The 16,016-nt window shown below is 39.5% G+C and overlaps 1 protein-coding gene across 4 annotated transcripts in view; it reads right to left on the bottom strand.

Annotated features, from left to right (window-relative positions):
- Positions 1–913: 913 nt before the first annotated feature.
- Positions 914–16,016, bottom strand: part of ACSBG1 (acyl-CoA synthetase bubblegum family member 1) — a 41,121-nt gene continuing 26,018 nt past the window's right edge. The window contains exons 5-15 of one of the 4 annotated variants that reach the window (XM_071754661.1): positions 15,781–15,901; positions 14,345–14,425; positions 11,498–11,647; positions 8,931–9,107; positions 8,247–8,428; positions 6,984–7,217; positions 6,184–6,401; positions 3,457–3,596; positions 2,184–2,430; positions 1,392–1,517; positions 914–1,096 (exon numbers count right to left, since the gene is read on the bottom strand). In XM_071754661.1, the coding sequence (XP_071610762.1) occupies positions 1,441–1,517; positions 2,184–2,430; positions 3,457–3,596; positions 6,184–6,401; positions 6,984–7,217; positions 8,247–8,428; positions 8,931–9,107; positions 11,498–11,647; positions 14,345–14,425; positions 15,781–15,901 (1,627 nt within the window). In that variant the 3' untranslated portion in view covers positions 914–1,096; positions 1,392–1,440. Of the gene's footprint in view, positions 1,518–2,183; positions 2,431–3,456; positions 3,597–6,183; positions 6,402–6,983; positions 7,218–8,246; positions 8,429–8,930; positions 9,108–11,497; positions 11,648–14,344; positions 14,426–15,780; positions 15,902–16,016 lie in introns of all 4 variants that reach the window. The other 3 variants (XM_071754660.1, XM_071754662.1, XM_071754663.1) reach the window with 3 other exon arrangements.

Raw genomic sequence — 16,016 nt, 5'->3', positions numbered from 1 at the left:
TGCCAGAACCAGGCTTTGTAAAGCTTAATTCTTTTAACAGATACTACTCCACTTAGTTACTTTCTATTAAGACTTTAGGCTGGTTGTTCAGAAGCTAAATTAATGCTAACAACTCCCAGTGTCACCCTATGAAGTAGGCATACCAGCTATTTTAATACAGTCTAACAAGATGTTGGAAGAGGGACAATGAGCTTTATTCCTCCTGCACTCTGCTTTTGGTGAATTGGGCAGCATTTCTTTGTGGTTCATAAGCTGCTGCTGCTTTGTTTCCTTTAGATTAATATTGTCAAAGAACTTCTGAATTACCATTGCGCACAAAATGAGGAAAAATAAACTTTTCAAAGTCCTATTGCTTCTTTTGTTTTTATAATCCTAGGCTGCTATCTTGTGTTGAGCTGATTATGGGTCTGTGATTTGTAAGACTCGGTAATGGAACCTTCATGAAAACAACATCCTGTTCTGTATGATTTTTTTCATCCAGAACAGTGGCTGTAGCCTGCCTGCTTGTGCTAGCTATTGTAACCCTCTGCCAAAGAGCACTTATTAACAGCAAACCCTTTAGACAACTTTCTGTCAAGTATGACCTTTGCATCAGATGGCATCCATTTTATATGGGTAAGAAATGCAGCTGGTGTTTGTCAGAACTGGTACAATGTAAATATGGAAACATACACTTTGACCAACATTGTTCCTAAACTCTTTTGCTTAAAAAGATAAAGAAGTTTCTGTTCTAAATAGCACTGTAATGTGAAAGCACCTGGTTTTGCTACTTTATATCTTTCAGTCTTAGGGGAGCTATTGACCCAACTTCTGTAGGGTTTTTAGGAGAAATAGTAATGCTTACTTCAACAGGGACTTAAGAAATGATGAACACTGTTCACACAAAAGTCTTGAATTCTAGCCAATGCAAAAATGGAAAAGGAATATCTTTACATTATGAAATGTTGTGTTAATGAACAAGAAGAAACTCTTTTTCAACAGCCCTTTTGATTTCTTTTAATAATTACCTTTATCACTGGAGTGGAATAACATTTTCACTAAGTAGGACTGCTTACTACTTATCTACCAAAATATATCATGAGCTACAGGCAGCATCCTGTAGAAAAAAGAAAAATAAAGGGAAGATCACTGTATAAAAAAAAATCTCATGTTTCAGTCTAGAAGAATCATTTATACAACATGAGGGTGTTTTAAATCATGATTATTTAGGTCATAAAGTAAAAACAACACTAGAAAATGGACACACTGTGTAGATGCTTCTGTAAATAGAGGTCAGATTATCAGGTGACTATCAGAAACAACTAAATGGACATGGCAATATCCTGGTGGTGCAGTTCAATAGCCTACAAAACCAAAACAAGCATGAATCTTTGTTAATGGCTTTGGGTTACAAAATACTTGCTTTAGCTCACAGATCTTAATGCTTCAGTGGAGGACTTCTTATTCTTCATAGAAGGAGTCTACTTCATTTCTGTATTTCTCAAGCACAGTCAGTCGCTTCAGCTTCATCGTTGGACCTTAAAAAAGGGAGTTGGTCACAACAGCAGAAATATGAACAAAAATCCCTACTCAGTTCCAGCTTTGGTTCCTAAGAACTTCTAATGTAGAGCATGTTCAGAAGAACACCTCCCACTCTTTAAGTCTAGATAGCTGCTAAAAGTGAGGATCAAGTGTGGTGTGTAAGGTTGCATTCACGTGAGCGTGAGGACTTCCAAGGGAGCTGCAGGGGTATGATGGCTACAACTGCTGCTTTTAACAAAAAAAAAAAAAAAAAAAGTGAAATGAGGTTTTGAAAGCTTTTAAACAATTTCTGGGTTATTCAGAGTCTGATAATGCACATTGCCAGGTTTTCATTGTCTTGCTTCTTTATTGAAATGAGAACTTTTCAGTATTATTACTGGAAGTTATCAGTACTCTAACACACAAGGAATTAACCAGAACTGATTCTTTAACTGCCCAGAGCAGTCTAAAATTTAAGTAAAGAGCAGTACTTGCAAATGAGCACAGACTGATACACTTGGACAGAGCAGAAACTCCACATTTTCGTTAACACCTACTGCCTGACTTTTTTTCTTTTCCCTCTAGTGGCTGTACCCGGAATTTACCATACAAAACTAGACTGGAATACTGCTCATCAGCCTCTTTGCTGTGTGTTTATCTCAAAATAAATCAATGAATCTTACCTAATTCTCCCCCAGAAATGGAAAAATCTCTTGGCAGGACTCTCCATTTTTTAATACAATGAACCCTATTAGCAGCATTCATGTTGACTTTGTTGATCCCCTCCTGAATGGCCTGGTAGATGGCAGGGTCTCTGGTAGCTACAATCTCTGACACTGTTGTGGCTTTACTACCAGTCTTCTGGCAGAAGTCTCTGGCTTGTTCAGTGAGAATGTCAGTGGGATCAGATGTATCTGGGTCCAGCACACTCTAAAATATCAAAAGAAGTGAATCATCAAATTCTCACTCTTACAAGGCATTAAATGTTTCTCTGATCAGCTTCTCTCTGACAATTAAGACTCCAGAAGGGTCAGCATCCACACCCAAACACTGTGTAAGCCTTAAAAAGCAGAAGCACCTACAGATGATGCTGCTTTTCTTTCCACTTGGCTACCAAATGCAAATATTTTTGGCTTACATGCAGATGACATGAGCAGACTTAAAATGTATCAATGACCAATCAATCAAGTCCATCTACAGACTGCAATTTTGTAGCATATTTTCCAAATTACTCCACAGGGAAACAGTTAGCTCATCATTAAATTGTGGTGTAATGATAACAGCTTGAGATAGAAGCACTCTTTGAAGTGAGACTTCTTAAATTATTATCCCTGGTTTATTGTAGCTGCAGCTAGGGAGTATCAGTCCTACAGGTGAACAAGCTGAGAAAAAGTAAACTGTATGTATCCATACATATCCATATATATGTGTATATATATATATATATATATATATATATATATGAGGAAAACTACTTATGTATCCAGAACATAAAGTGCAACTCTTCTAGAAAAAAGTGATTTCTGGGTTGAAGCATATACCACAGCAAAGCTAATAATTACTTTGTGCTACAGTTACCTTTGTGTTACATGAAAAGAACAAACTTGAGAGAAAAGTTTCTGTTAGAAACTGGTTTTGCCTATAACAGAAACATTTGTCAGCTTTGCTCCTCTGTGAGAATAAAAGCTATTCCTTATGCTTTGGTTACAAACTTCTCTTTCATTGTTTCTTAATTAAAAATTTGCATTTGAATAAGATGTCTTATTATATGTATGGGAGAAAGAGCAGGAAACACAGCTACTTAGCAGATCATATACCCATTAGAAGTTCAGACCAACAGGATTTGGTCTGTAGTTGCTATACTTTTTGTTTTTTTCCCCCACTGACATCCTCTCTTATTGTTTTGTTAGGTGCAGATATAGAATTTCACTGAAATCAGTATTAAAACCAGTGTACCTTTAGGGTCAGTAACATTGACAAAAACTTCTTTTTATCTCCAATCACCATAGCATTACTAACAATTGGGAGTTCTTTTTTAACAGCATCTTCAATTGGAATTGGAGGCACATTTTCACCTCCAGCTGTAATAATCAAATCTAGGTGAAAAAAAAAGGCTATTAGTTGAATTCAAATAATTTCTGAACATCAGATTAATGTATGGATCGACCCACTGTCTTTTTTTTGACATAAAAAATCACAGTTTTTTTTTCCCAAAGGTAATGTTTTCAAAGGGAACAAAGCCTATTAATTATCTTTAAAAGAAAAAAAGTATTTTTCAAATACGTGCTCATGCTATTAGTTCTCCCTCAGTATAACATATTTGCTCCAGATCATTTTTACATACTCCACTAACAGATGTAATTTTCGAGTTACTGTTGCATTATCTTTTCTGTGAGCAATTATCTCTTTGAAATTAGCAAAGGATTCACTCTATTTTCCTGTCGCTGTTTCATCAAAGAGCAAGTTCACTGTTAAAAATATGACTAAAACTAATTCTAAAAGCCACCGAGAGGGGTCAGACAAAAACAAGTTACTACTGCAGGAAGCTTCCATAAAAACAACATGGAAAGCCAGGAGAGAGGAGTGTGAGGAGGGACACTTGAGGATCTAAGAGGACGTTTGCAGTGGAAGTAGTGATTCCTGCTCTACTTTTGACAAGAGAGGACTGGAGTAGCAGACTGGAATTTTAGCAGTTTTAAGGTTTGTAAAAAATGGTAGTGATACTTGATTGTACTGATAAAGAATTGTGCATTTTTATTTGAACACATTAATTCTGAAGTGTAAAGCAGTTTTAAGGTTTGTAAAAAACGGTAGTGACACCTGATTGTATTGATAAAGAGTTGTGCATTTTTATTTGAACACATTAATTCTTAAGTGTAATTGGAATGATTACAAATTTGAGTATTATCTAAGTAAATTCCAGCTGTTTGCTTTCATTACACTGGTGGCTTCTAACTGTCCTCACCTAATAGTCTTTGCAGCATTTCAGCACATGCTACAACAAAGAATGCAGGCAAATGGCATGCCAGTCCTCTGTGTAGTTGTTAAAGATCAGGTTGGAACCTTTTTCCCTGTCAGCAATAACCTTGAATTTAGATACAACCAAGGGAATACAGAACCCTTTCAGCATTTACAGATTTGGGCCCTACCATCTCTACTTCCCTACTGCCCCATAAGCAGCATAATGAGAAATATCTTCCAGCCTGCAGTTACCCTTCTGTTAGGGAACAGGCACTGATCTTGTAACTATAATTTCTCCCCCAGTCAACACACTGCACACATCTGAGGAAGCACAAGTAGTAAATACAGAATGAGACTTTTGTCAGACCACAGCTACAAACCTGTATCAGCCATGTATCCAAACTTGTAATAGTTTGGGGGTTTGGTTTTTTTTTTCCCCTTTCCATCCCCCTCTCCTTTTGCCTTATTCCTATCTTTCTCTTAGATCCTTTCCAAGTATCCCTGACACCTAGTTTTTCACTGAGTGAGATGTCAGCTTTTCCCCAGACAATCCAATCAACTGCAAGAGGTGTAACAACTCTTTCCACAAAAACTCCCCCCTGTGTGGACTTCTCCAGCTACATCTTTGTGCTTCACAGTTAATGGGTTCTAAAGCTCCTAAGGCCACAGAAACAAAGGAAGAATTCCTGTTTTACTCACTAGAAGAAAAGCTTCTTTCCTACCTTCTATTAGGTTTTACCTGATTTGGACTTGGATTTAAAACTTAATAAAACCTGTCAGGCATGTATTTTATCCCAGATACTCTATGTATCCTGTAATTTATCCTGAATTAGTTATTAGTTCTACAGTCCAGGAAGATACAAGTGAAACACAAATGTTATGACAGAATGAGACGAGGAGCTGCTAATCACTACACTAAAGGAAAATTAAGCAGACAAGAAAGCAGGTAAAATCATCATAGCTGCACTTGGTGCAGGCTATTAATAGGATCTACTTCAGTCCCTATTCCTAACAGGGAATGTGACGAATTCACTCACCCATGTCATCTTCCTACTGATTCATCATGGATTCTAAGATGAGAGTTACTCAATTTTATATCATTAGATCTCAACTCACCAATCCCACTTTCTGAACATTTATTGTGATAAAAAGCATCCAAGTTAGCAAATGACCAGTCTGCTCCCAGAGACCTCAAGCTGTTCCCTGTCACAGTAGCCAGGTTTACTGCTTCAGCTTTCCCTGCTGCTCTCCAGCTCCAGCCCTGGCTCTCTGCAAACACATCACCTGAGGCACCTGAGGAACCCTGCTCTGACCTGCAGCAACAACTTCTCTGTAACAGAGTTGTCTCTCATTACTGGCTAAACATTCTAATGAGCAATTAAGGCAGTTTAGCTAGATTCAAATGGAGACTGGACAGCTTAATGAAACCTAAGAATGGAAGGATTCATATGCATTATTATTTTATACAACTAATTGTAATTAATACTGAATAAAGGTCTGAGAGCTATTACTGTAGGAAATGAATCATCTCCACCTGTTGCAGCCTAGAGGGAAACCTTTCCTGATCAGGGCATGCCATGGTCTCCTCATAGCCAAGTTCATTTTACCTTCCTATTAGGTCAATGCTGCTGGCACTAGAGCAAAGACCCTCAATTGGATGGGCCACATTTGATGTATGACTGAACAGTTACCATAAACACGGAGCAAGATTTTGCTTATTACCTTTAATTCTTCCAGTGACATAGAGAAAACCATCCTTGTCTAGTTTTCCCACATCTCCAGAATGCAGCCACCCATCCTCATCAAAGGCTTCTTTTGTTTTGTCTTCCATATTTAAATAACCCATGAAAACTGTCCTTCCCCAGAAACAGATTTCTCCATTGCCTTCTGCATCTTCATCCACTAATTTCACCCTGCAGCCAGGTGCTGGTTTACCACAGCTATTGGAGAAGAGCAGGAAAAAAACCACAAGGAGCACAGAAATATTAAACATAATACTGATCAGGTATCTAACATGCCAAATCCCTGAACCCATAAAAAATGTAACTGACTGGAAATAGCACCCTGCTCTAACTGTTTGGAAGCTACGTAATATTCATGCACTAGAGCAGGTATGATAGACTAAGCAGGTTCTGGCTGCCTGGATTGCCCTGTGCTTCCTGGGGTTTTTTTCAGTCCCTTCTCTGTATCTTCAGGCATAAACACAATTCTGTATTTGAGGTCTTGCATTTCAAAGTTACCCTACCCTGGGACAGGGCTAGGATGTATGTCAGATTCAGTAACCACAATCTGCATATAATCCTGCAGACCACTTCGAGTTCCCTTGGCGTGGCATGTTATGGAGGCAACGTGTTCATCTCCTGACCTGGAAGTTGTTTTGCCTCCTGCAGTCACAACAGAGTGGCAATGCATTGAGAGAAAATAAAATAAGCAGTAAGACCTTTGCTGAAGTTAGTAAATACTCTTCTCACACATATCATGAAACACCGTCTTTAAAAAGAAAGAAAAAAGAGGAAAATTACCTGTGCTGCCTGTAAATGTAAGGCCCAGACAGGCAGTGTGGACCTGTGGTCTCACTCATCCCATAGGCCTCATAGAGGGTTATGTTCAGACCCAAGAAGAAATTCAGTGTTTCTGTGTTGAGAGGAGCAGCACCAGAGAAGTGCTTCTGGCAGCAAGAAAAACCCAGGGCCTGGCGGATTTTTGCAAGCACCAAGTAGTCTGCTAACCTTGTGCAGAGCTGCTTCAAATCACTGCTGAGTACAAAAAACACAACAGAAGGAAACAGTCACAGCAATCTATGAAATTTCCAAAACCAGACACAAATTTTGTTTCAAGACACATTGGCCACTTGATGTTGGGTGTTGACAGAAGTTATATCACTAAGAACAGGTTACATATTTCTCCTTTTTTCATTCATTCATTCAGTATCTTTCACTGGTAGTGAACATCAACTCCAGGTGTCTGAATGCTGCAAATACATCCAGAAATTGCAAAAACTTATTGTATAAAAGCTATTATATTCCTGATTGTTTATCGGTTAAATATTTCTGTGAGTACCTATACCACTAAAATCTGCAATTTCCAGGACCCATTTGGGAAGCTGAATGATCAGACAAGCAAAGCACTATTATTGCACAGCTTTTTGCCATCCCATTTCCTGTAAGCAATTTCATACTTCATTGTGCCACGCTTTAAAGAACATTGGAACAGGAGAGAACTGTCAGTTCAGTTATCTTTTGAATTTATACAACATTCTTTATCTAGGAAATCTTACGATATAAATAAATAAATAAGTAAAGCTATTCAGAACAGAGATAATGTACCTGGAGCTCAGAGCATTCACTGAGAGTGGCCTTGAATTTCTGTGTAGAGATGAAATGCTCTTTCCCACATGGTGCATGGCCCAAACTGTCACGAGCCACTCTGTCTGGACTGTCCCTCAAAATCTTCCCCCTCCCATGCACCTCCTCCAAGTTCATGCCCTTTCCTCACACCAGTAACCAGCACTTGCAGAGTCTCATGGAGCACTGCATCAGGGAACTCTCCCATCTGGGAAACTAATTAGTCCAATTCACAGAAAAACAGAGCTGGGGATGTGTTAGGGTATGTCCTCAAGGAAGATGGAGGGGCAATTTCAAGAGTCACCTATGATTAAGATCAGTTTACTGTAAGTGATAACTGTACCCTTACTTGTGCATTATATTTGCTGTGCTGCAAAACCAAATTTTAACCATTTACAGCTTATTCAGCCTGACAGAAATTTCATTCATTATAATCCATACCCGCTTGAGCAGTTTAGGTTTCTCTCTAAGCTAAGTGACATAGCCCATGACAGCATTTTCTTCTTCATGAATCCTGACTGAGCAGAAGCATCCTTCAATTTCTCCATGATTTTCTCCCACACTCGAGGAACTCCCATATGAGATGTTGGTTGCACTTCTTTTAGTGTGTTGATCAAGCTGCCCTGTTAAAATCATTAAGTCATTTCAGAACATTGCAAAAGGTGATGAGGAGGTCTGGTGGTGCAGACTGTATCTTGCAATGCTGCATACAGAACACCACTACACACACAGGACATAAAGTAGGATATGAACCTACTTCAGTCAGATATAAGCACTAATATGTGACAGCTCTGACTCACTGGGAGAGGCACATGTGCCAGAAGGAAAACACACAGGTGGCTTAGCTCCTGCTGCCCTCCTTTCCTGCCCAAATTGCTTACACTTCTTTCACTTTAGATGCATATTCTTCTGCCTTAATAGAAGCTTATGGATTTGGATTAAACATTTTATTTGGAGTCTTGAGCACCGGCTCACAAGTCTAATGGCTTTTATTTTTCCATAATTCTTACAATAACACACTCATTCTTCATCTTCTGCACCTCTTCAAAAGTCATATTATCTACTTAGAATGTTTCCTAAAAGGAAGAAGTGCAAGCTTAATTAGGTGCCACACAAGACAGATACCTTCAGAGCATCTGGCTCAGCAAAGTAAACTTGCTCTCCCCATTTGATTCCAGTCCACAGGTCATATATCTGTGCAGCTATGTGGCTGAGTGGGAGATAACTGACTATAGACTCCTGCTGGACCTCTGCAGGTTGCATATCTCCTGCTCTGCTGCAATGTGCTGATGTCCAAGTTATCTGTTTAAATAAATAATAAAACAGCTTAGGTACACTGGGTTTTGGGGTTTTTTCTTCCTTTTAACAGAAATTAAGGATCCTTTTGCTATGCTAATGCAAACAGAAAGAACATGTGCTCACTGAACTTGAAGACATTACTCTCTTTGACACATACCAGACTGTCATTTCCCTGGAAGGCACTCAGTGAAGAGCAAGATGAATTTAGCAGCAATACAGACTTGTAGATAGCAAAAGTAAATGCAGTCTTGCTGCAGCCTGACTGGGCTATGAACACTACCAGCTTCCCATGCCCTAAAGAGCAGGGAAGCCATGGGCTGGATGGACAAGGAGTAAACTCAATCTGCCCCTTCTTTTGGAACTCCTACAGTGCACACCTGATACCAAGCTGGAACTTCTCACCAGTGCTGTTTCTATACGTTTACCTGAAAAAGAAGAATAAATACTCCATGGTCAGTGAGCTCAAAGGAGAGTTCAGGATCAGCAACAGGTTCTTTGTTTTATATTTATCATCATCTAGATAAGCACTAATGGGGAAGATACCAGCCCTATTCTGCTCCTCTGGAACCCTCTGGGATATTCACCATGGTGGTTCACCCACGTGAGCAGTGCTGGGGACGTGAATATTTTTTTAAGATCTGATGCTTGACTTCTTAGTGAAACTTTATGCTGTTTCCCCCACACCTGCTTCCTAATTCCCACTTAATTTCAGAAGATCCAGGTCAAGGATGCTATATATGCCTGTCTTCATTATCAGACTATAGCATATGGAAGATCCACATATGCATGTGATGGTAAAGGGGGTGGACACATGTGCCCAGTAAAAAACAAAACAAAACACAAAAAGACCCAACAAACCAAAACACATACAAAAATGTAACAGCTCTTTCTCAGAGCATTCCGTGATCTAAAATGGTTTTAGGGCAGGACACTGAAATGTGATAATTGAAGATGGCAAGGAAGAGATACAAATCACATGCAATGCCCGTTATCACTCTATGTTCCTGCCAGCTCCTTTTCTTTGTAATAAATTCGAAGGTATGAGTGTATGTTTGGTGCAAGGAAAGGAAGATTCTCAGGAGAGGCTTTAAGGAGCAGCATGCTGTCAGGCCAGGTCATTCTGAGTTCAGATGGCAGCACTGGACACGTGGCTGTGGGACGCTTGCACAGTAGGCAGAATGGGATGTCTTTAAGAGATGGCTTTACTGATATCTTCTCCTCCTAAGGCTCCCTCCACACAGGCACACTGACAGCAGCTCTGTGTGGGTGCATGTATGACTGACTCAGTCCTGGGTTTGCACATGGACAGTGGCAAACATCTTTTGACTAAAGAAGGCAGCAGCACAGTTAGAGGCAAGGCATGTTTTCCACTGTTCGTCAACATAAAAATAGCCTTGTTTGTGATCAGCAGCCAGGAATAGTTTGGCAGCTAACATGGAAATGACACCAGACTCCTTTGAGATGGAAGAGCATAAGATCTGCAACAATGGATCAGTGGGTTTGTCTGTCAAGTCCACTGTGTCTGACTCCCAGTTCCTGCTGTACTGATCCCCTGTGTCTGGGTGAACTGCTCCTCACAGTCTGCATGTCTGCAATTGTTCCTGCACTGTTTTCAGAGGCCACAGCTCCAGGCTGTCTGTGTTCAGAAAGGCTCCCTGACACTTCCCACCCCCACTCAGCCATGAAAAAAAAAAAAAAAGAGATACATAAAAACCCCAGACCAACTGCAGTCCAGATCTTTGCTAGCAGAGCTCTGAGGTGAGTCCTTTGCAAATGACTTCACTTTTCTCTACCACTGGAACATTTTCTATTTGCAACAGTGCATGCAGGGCTATTTTAAGTACCAGGACTAAGCACTAGGGTTCTACTTTCCTCCAGTGATAGATGTAGAAGTCCAGGTGAGGGATGTAACAATGCCAAGGCAAAAAAATTAAGACATCCACCCCCAATTTTGATAAAATCTGCAAAAGCACTCTAGCTCAGGTTGTTTTGAGAGTGGATGGCTGATGTACACAATTGGTTTGTTTTAAGATGACCTGTGCCATTACCTGAGAGACCCCACAGCAATCTGTGATTTATATTTATGAATATATGCACTATTAATCACAAGAAATTTTAAAAAGTGATTTAAAAAAACCCTGATATTAGTGACAATCTATTCAGCCTTGTCAAGTACTAGAGTACTAGTCTGCATGTAGCTTCACCCTTTACCATGCTCATAATTTACCAGAAACAGCTGACCACATTTTGAATACTGAGTTGTACACACTTCATGTTGCAAAAATCAAAAGGATTTCAAGGCTCCACTGCACACCAGTCAATTCCAAACCCAGGAATAAATTTCCTCACACTTTGTCTATTTTTATGCTACAGGAAGAGCCTGAAGTTCATACATTGTCATGACTCAGCATGGCTCCTTTTGGCTTCCCAGTTGTTCCTGATGTGTATATTAGTACACAGCATTCATTTGGCTTCTGGCAGTTAATAATATCATCCAAAGTAGTGTCAGATATGTCATCTCCCAGCTCCAGAAACTCTTCCATCTAGAACACATGACAGAAAATAGAGGATTATCAGATGGCTTCTTACAGCTGGGAAAGATGTAGTAGCCAAAGACAGCAGGAAACTTGGGTGCTTTGTTCTGAACATGTTTTCAAGGGAAGTTTGCCCAGCTCTTGCCTATGTGAGAAATATGGTGAGAGTAATGTAGAACTTTAGGTATGCAAGCAGAACTATCTAAAATAGTTCAGTGTCCAAGAAAGGAATGGTAATACTACAACTCCTCCTCCAAGATGGGTGCTATGGAAAAGTCACTCTGTTACTCTCACAATGTTAAAATGATTTTGAGTCATACTTAGAGGAATCTGGGTGTGCTGTTTTTAAGCAAGAATACATGTGATGTTCCATCTTTAATTCCTTCTCTTCTGTATAAAGTAATTGGATGAAAGCTTCTTTGTAAAAGCATAATTATTGAGATGTGTGAACATTTGCCCAAATTATCTGTTACTTTATAGCAAACAGAGCATATGTTGCTGGTCACAATTTCCATTCAAATTTGGCTCAATCTAGAATGAGCTAAACCTTTTATGATGCTGGACTTCTGTGCAAAACAGGCCAGAAGAATGCTGAACCTGATCCTCTATACTTTGCTCCCAGATACTTCTCTTGCATGCACCTGATGTACTGCTAAATGTACCCTTGATTTTAGTGCTAATTGAAAACTTGGATATAACTTGTTTTTTTTTCTAAGAAAGTCAATAACTGAAGTGTTAATTTCCCATTAGAAGCAGATGTAGCAAAGTACTGTTCTACAGAGCTGTGTTATTCAAATGCAAGATGCAGCACACCCATTCTTCAGTGATTTCTTGGGGATACCCCTAGAACCACACAGCAGTAAATGGGGTGACATGAAGAAGTAAAAAAGGAAAGTCTGTGCTTGAGGGGGTTCATTGTTTCCTTCAGAGCACTGCCACTTCCACTATACTACTAGAGTTGCAATAATTCTCCCCTGTGGTACCCACCCACACTTCCTTTCCTTGGGTGGCAAGGCTGGCACAAGGATTCTTCTATATTAGCAATCATCAGTTTTAGACTTTCTCCCAACAAACCCCTCCCTGAGAAGAGAGGCAGCACAATGTGCAGCTCTGTAGCAAGCAGAAGATTTGTCCCATTCTATCCCTGCCCAGAAAACGTGGCTGCATCAATTTCTTTAGCTCCTGGAAATGTCAGTGTCAAGGATGGAGTTGTTTCTATGTGAGTTAGCAGCTGGCCCTGTGTTCCTGACCTTACTGTCTTCTCATACTGGAACAGGTTCAGCACAGTGAATCTGCTGCCCAGGCTCTGTTTGCTGAGCAGTACCTGCAACAGACAATGTCCCCATTGCACAGAGTGTGAAGGGACAAAGGGACACACACACATTACTGACTTTGTGTTTGCCTTCTGGAAACAATCACTGAGCAGTGAGCGAGGGCTCTGCCCGTACCGCAGCAATTGCTGGGTACATGTGAGCTGTCAACTTGCAGCACAAATGCCTTTTATCAAATGGTGTGGTTTGCTTTCCATCAAACATAATAAAGGAACATTTCTGCCCTTGGAGATTTGCTGTCCAATTTTTCCTTAAGACAATACAAACTACCAACTATCCTTCATTGAGAAAATGTGCACCACATAACAGGCTCATGCACTGAGGTTTCAGCAATTGAATGCTGTTCCAGAATTATCTGCTACCACTCATCCTATTTACTAAGAACTATAAAGATCACCTATGCATTAATTTTTGGATTTTACTGAGATGTAAGGCCTACTCTACAGCAGTACATAAAAGTATAGGAACAATAACTGTTTATTGACAGCTATATGCTATTCAACAGAGCTAAAAAAGATATGATTGAAACAAGTGCAGATTTTTTCTTGTGTACCTAGCAACTCCCCAGATTAGTAAAACTGCAAATATTTAAAAATATTTCTACAATGCTCATTCTTCATTAATATCCCTTTTTCTTCAGTTGAAGTCCTTCAGCCCAGAATCTAATAATCTGCAGTCCACTTAAAATGCTGATATTTGTATTCTCTCTATTTTCACTATTTTCAATTATACTTTCAAAATACACTGGAATAACATGTTTACAAAAATTTGTTCTGCTTAAAGTCCTTCTATTTCTTAAATTAAAGGCTGAACTTCTACCACTAAGAAATTTCTGAACCCAGCTTTGCCCCTTTTTCTGCTTTACTTTTACCATGTGATATGAAGATTCTACATACACTAAGAAAATGTGCTCCTTTTTGTGCAGCCTGTCGTTATTTCTCTTCACTCGTTACTCATCAACAGAAATATTTGGTGCAAACAAAACACAACTTTCATCTGTAAAAGCACAAGTATTTTCATGCTCTTGGATCCAGTGTTAACTAACCACAGTGCAGTTTTCACCAACACCAGTGGACAACTTTTATTTGCAATGGTTTGAGAGTACACACTCTCCTCTGAAGCCTCTGACTGACTTGATAGACTGGTCAGATAAAAAGCTGGGTGACACAAGTCAGACAGTTAAGCAAAACAGCTCTCATTTTAAATGGCAAGTATAAACCATGAAGATCCAGGTAAATTAAAGAGAAAAAGCTGCTGATGCTTCTGATTGTATTTGCAGGAACTAAATTGTAGAATTCCACAGATTAAACACAGTAGAAATTAATCCAATAAATAATAGCCCTTGAGCTGTAACTCTGTCCCAGCCTTCACATACCGTGTACAAATTTGGATGTCTCTCTGGAATGGAGTCCTTGTATAGCACAACAGCTTTCAAGTGTGGCAAGCAATTCCAGATCTGTTGGATTTTTAAAAACAATTTTATTATTTATTATTCACATCTTGTGTGGGATTTTTTCCCACTACAATACTTGCCAAAACTTCCCAGTCACAAGAAACCTCCAGTTTCCCTCCACCCTCACATATCATCCCCTGAACTCACAACCAGCTAGCTCAGCAAAAGGAGGAGGAGGAAGAAAGGAGAGAAAAAAGGAGATGTTACACAGCCTGCCCCAGAAAATCTGTTTTCAGTAGAAAGATTAAAAACAATTTAAAAAAAAAACAAACAAAACCAACATACAAACTAACACAGCAAAATGTCTGGCTCCCCAGCATCCCTTCTCATAATGCCCCATAGAGCACATCAAGGAACAGCCTAGGTCAGCCTAGAGGCTGACCCTACCTGCTGTGGTAACCAATAAAGACAGAGAAAATCCCTCAGCAAAAACTGCTGTTGTAACACTAAAAAACATTGTACCTTCTTAGAGGAAGGAAGGAACTTGTGCACATTTTAAGGATAATTACAGTTATAAAGCTGCAGGCTTACAGGCAGAGAGCAATGGTTGCTGCTCTCAGGAGCTTTTTCTCTCCTTTGCATGGCCTGCAGAGAGCACTCACCTCACTGAACTAAGAGGACCCAGAGCCTCTTAGATCACATTGAACTGATCACATTTTGAACAGATTTGATCAATCTGTTTTAAAACAAAAGCAGTGGCTTGAGGGTACCCAATATGTATACATTATTAGAATGGATTAAATGTTATTTTTTCAGTCTTGGGTTCTTCCAGTTAAAAAAAAAAACAAACATTCTAAAACCCCTCAGGTGGATAAAGCAGTGCTGGCCAGAGCTGTCTTTTCTTTTTCTAGATAGAAATGTATGTGAATCAAATCTCCCAAGTTCTTCAATTGATATTTTTCTCTCCACATTCATGACAGCATAGCAATGGTTAATACTACACACAGGAAAAGATGACATTTTGGGAAGAGGAAATTCTGAACACTAACATCCTCACTGCAGAAATTGCAGGCCCTTAAAAATTTGCCTGATTCCCTTTAAGTGGTCTTTTCCTAGCAGAATCAGCTGGTGACATTATCAATGTAGGATGAAAATCTGGGTTTTTTTCCAGGTGAGCATGCAGTAAATCAGCCAGTGAGCTCTCTGCTGGAGAGAGCCAGAACTGCTTAGCTGTGAGCCACTGCAGAGAAGAGAGCTGCAACCTACCCCAGAGCTCAACCACCAGTGAAGATTTCCAAATAACACCACTCCCATGAAAGGTTTCACAATCAAGTGAGTGATATGGTATTTGGGACCAATGCAGAACTGAGAAATGGGAAAATTATGGCTTTTACAGTGACCATTAAGCCATCCAGTACCTGCATTATCTTGTCCAATTGTTTCTGATTTTCCACAACCATGATGTTGGTTTTGCTGTCGTGAGCAACATAGTGGCAGGCCTCTGGGGAACTGGTTGTGTATATTCCTGTGACAATTCCTCTGTATCAAATGTATATATTAGAACATATATTTGTATACACATACACACATACATGCATTTAGCATCAAAAAAGAGAATAAAGATGAGAACTGAAAGCATATGTCAAAGTCACAG

This window comes from Heliangelus exortis, chromosome 11, assembly GCF_036169615.1.
Source record: "Heliangelus exortis chromosome 11, bHelExo1.hap1, whole genome shotgun sequence".
NCBI lineage: Eukaryota > Metazoa > Chordata > Aves > Apodiformes > Trochilidae > Heliangelus > Heliangelus exortis.
Note: the sequence above shows the minus strand (reverse complement) of the source record. Positions and strands in the feature narration are given on the sequence as shown.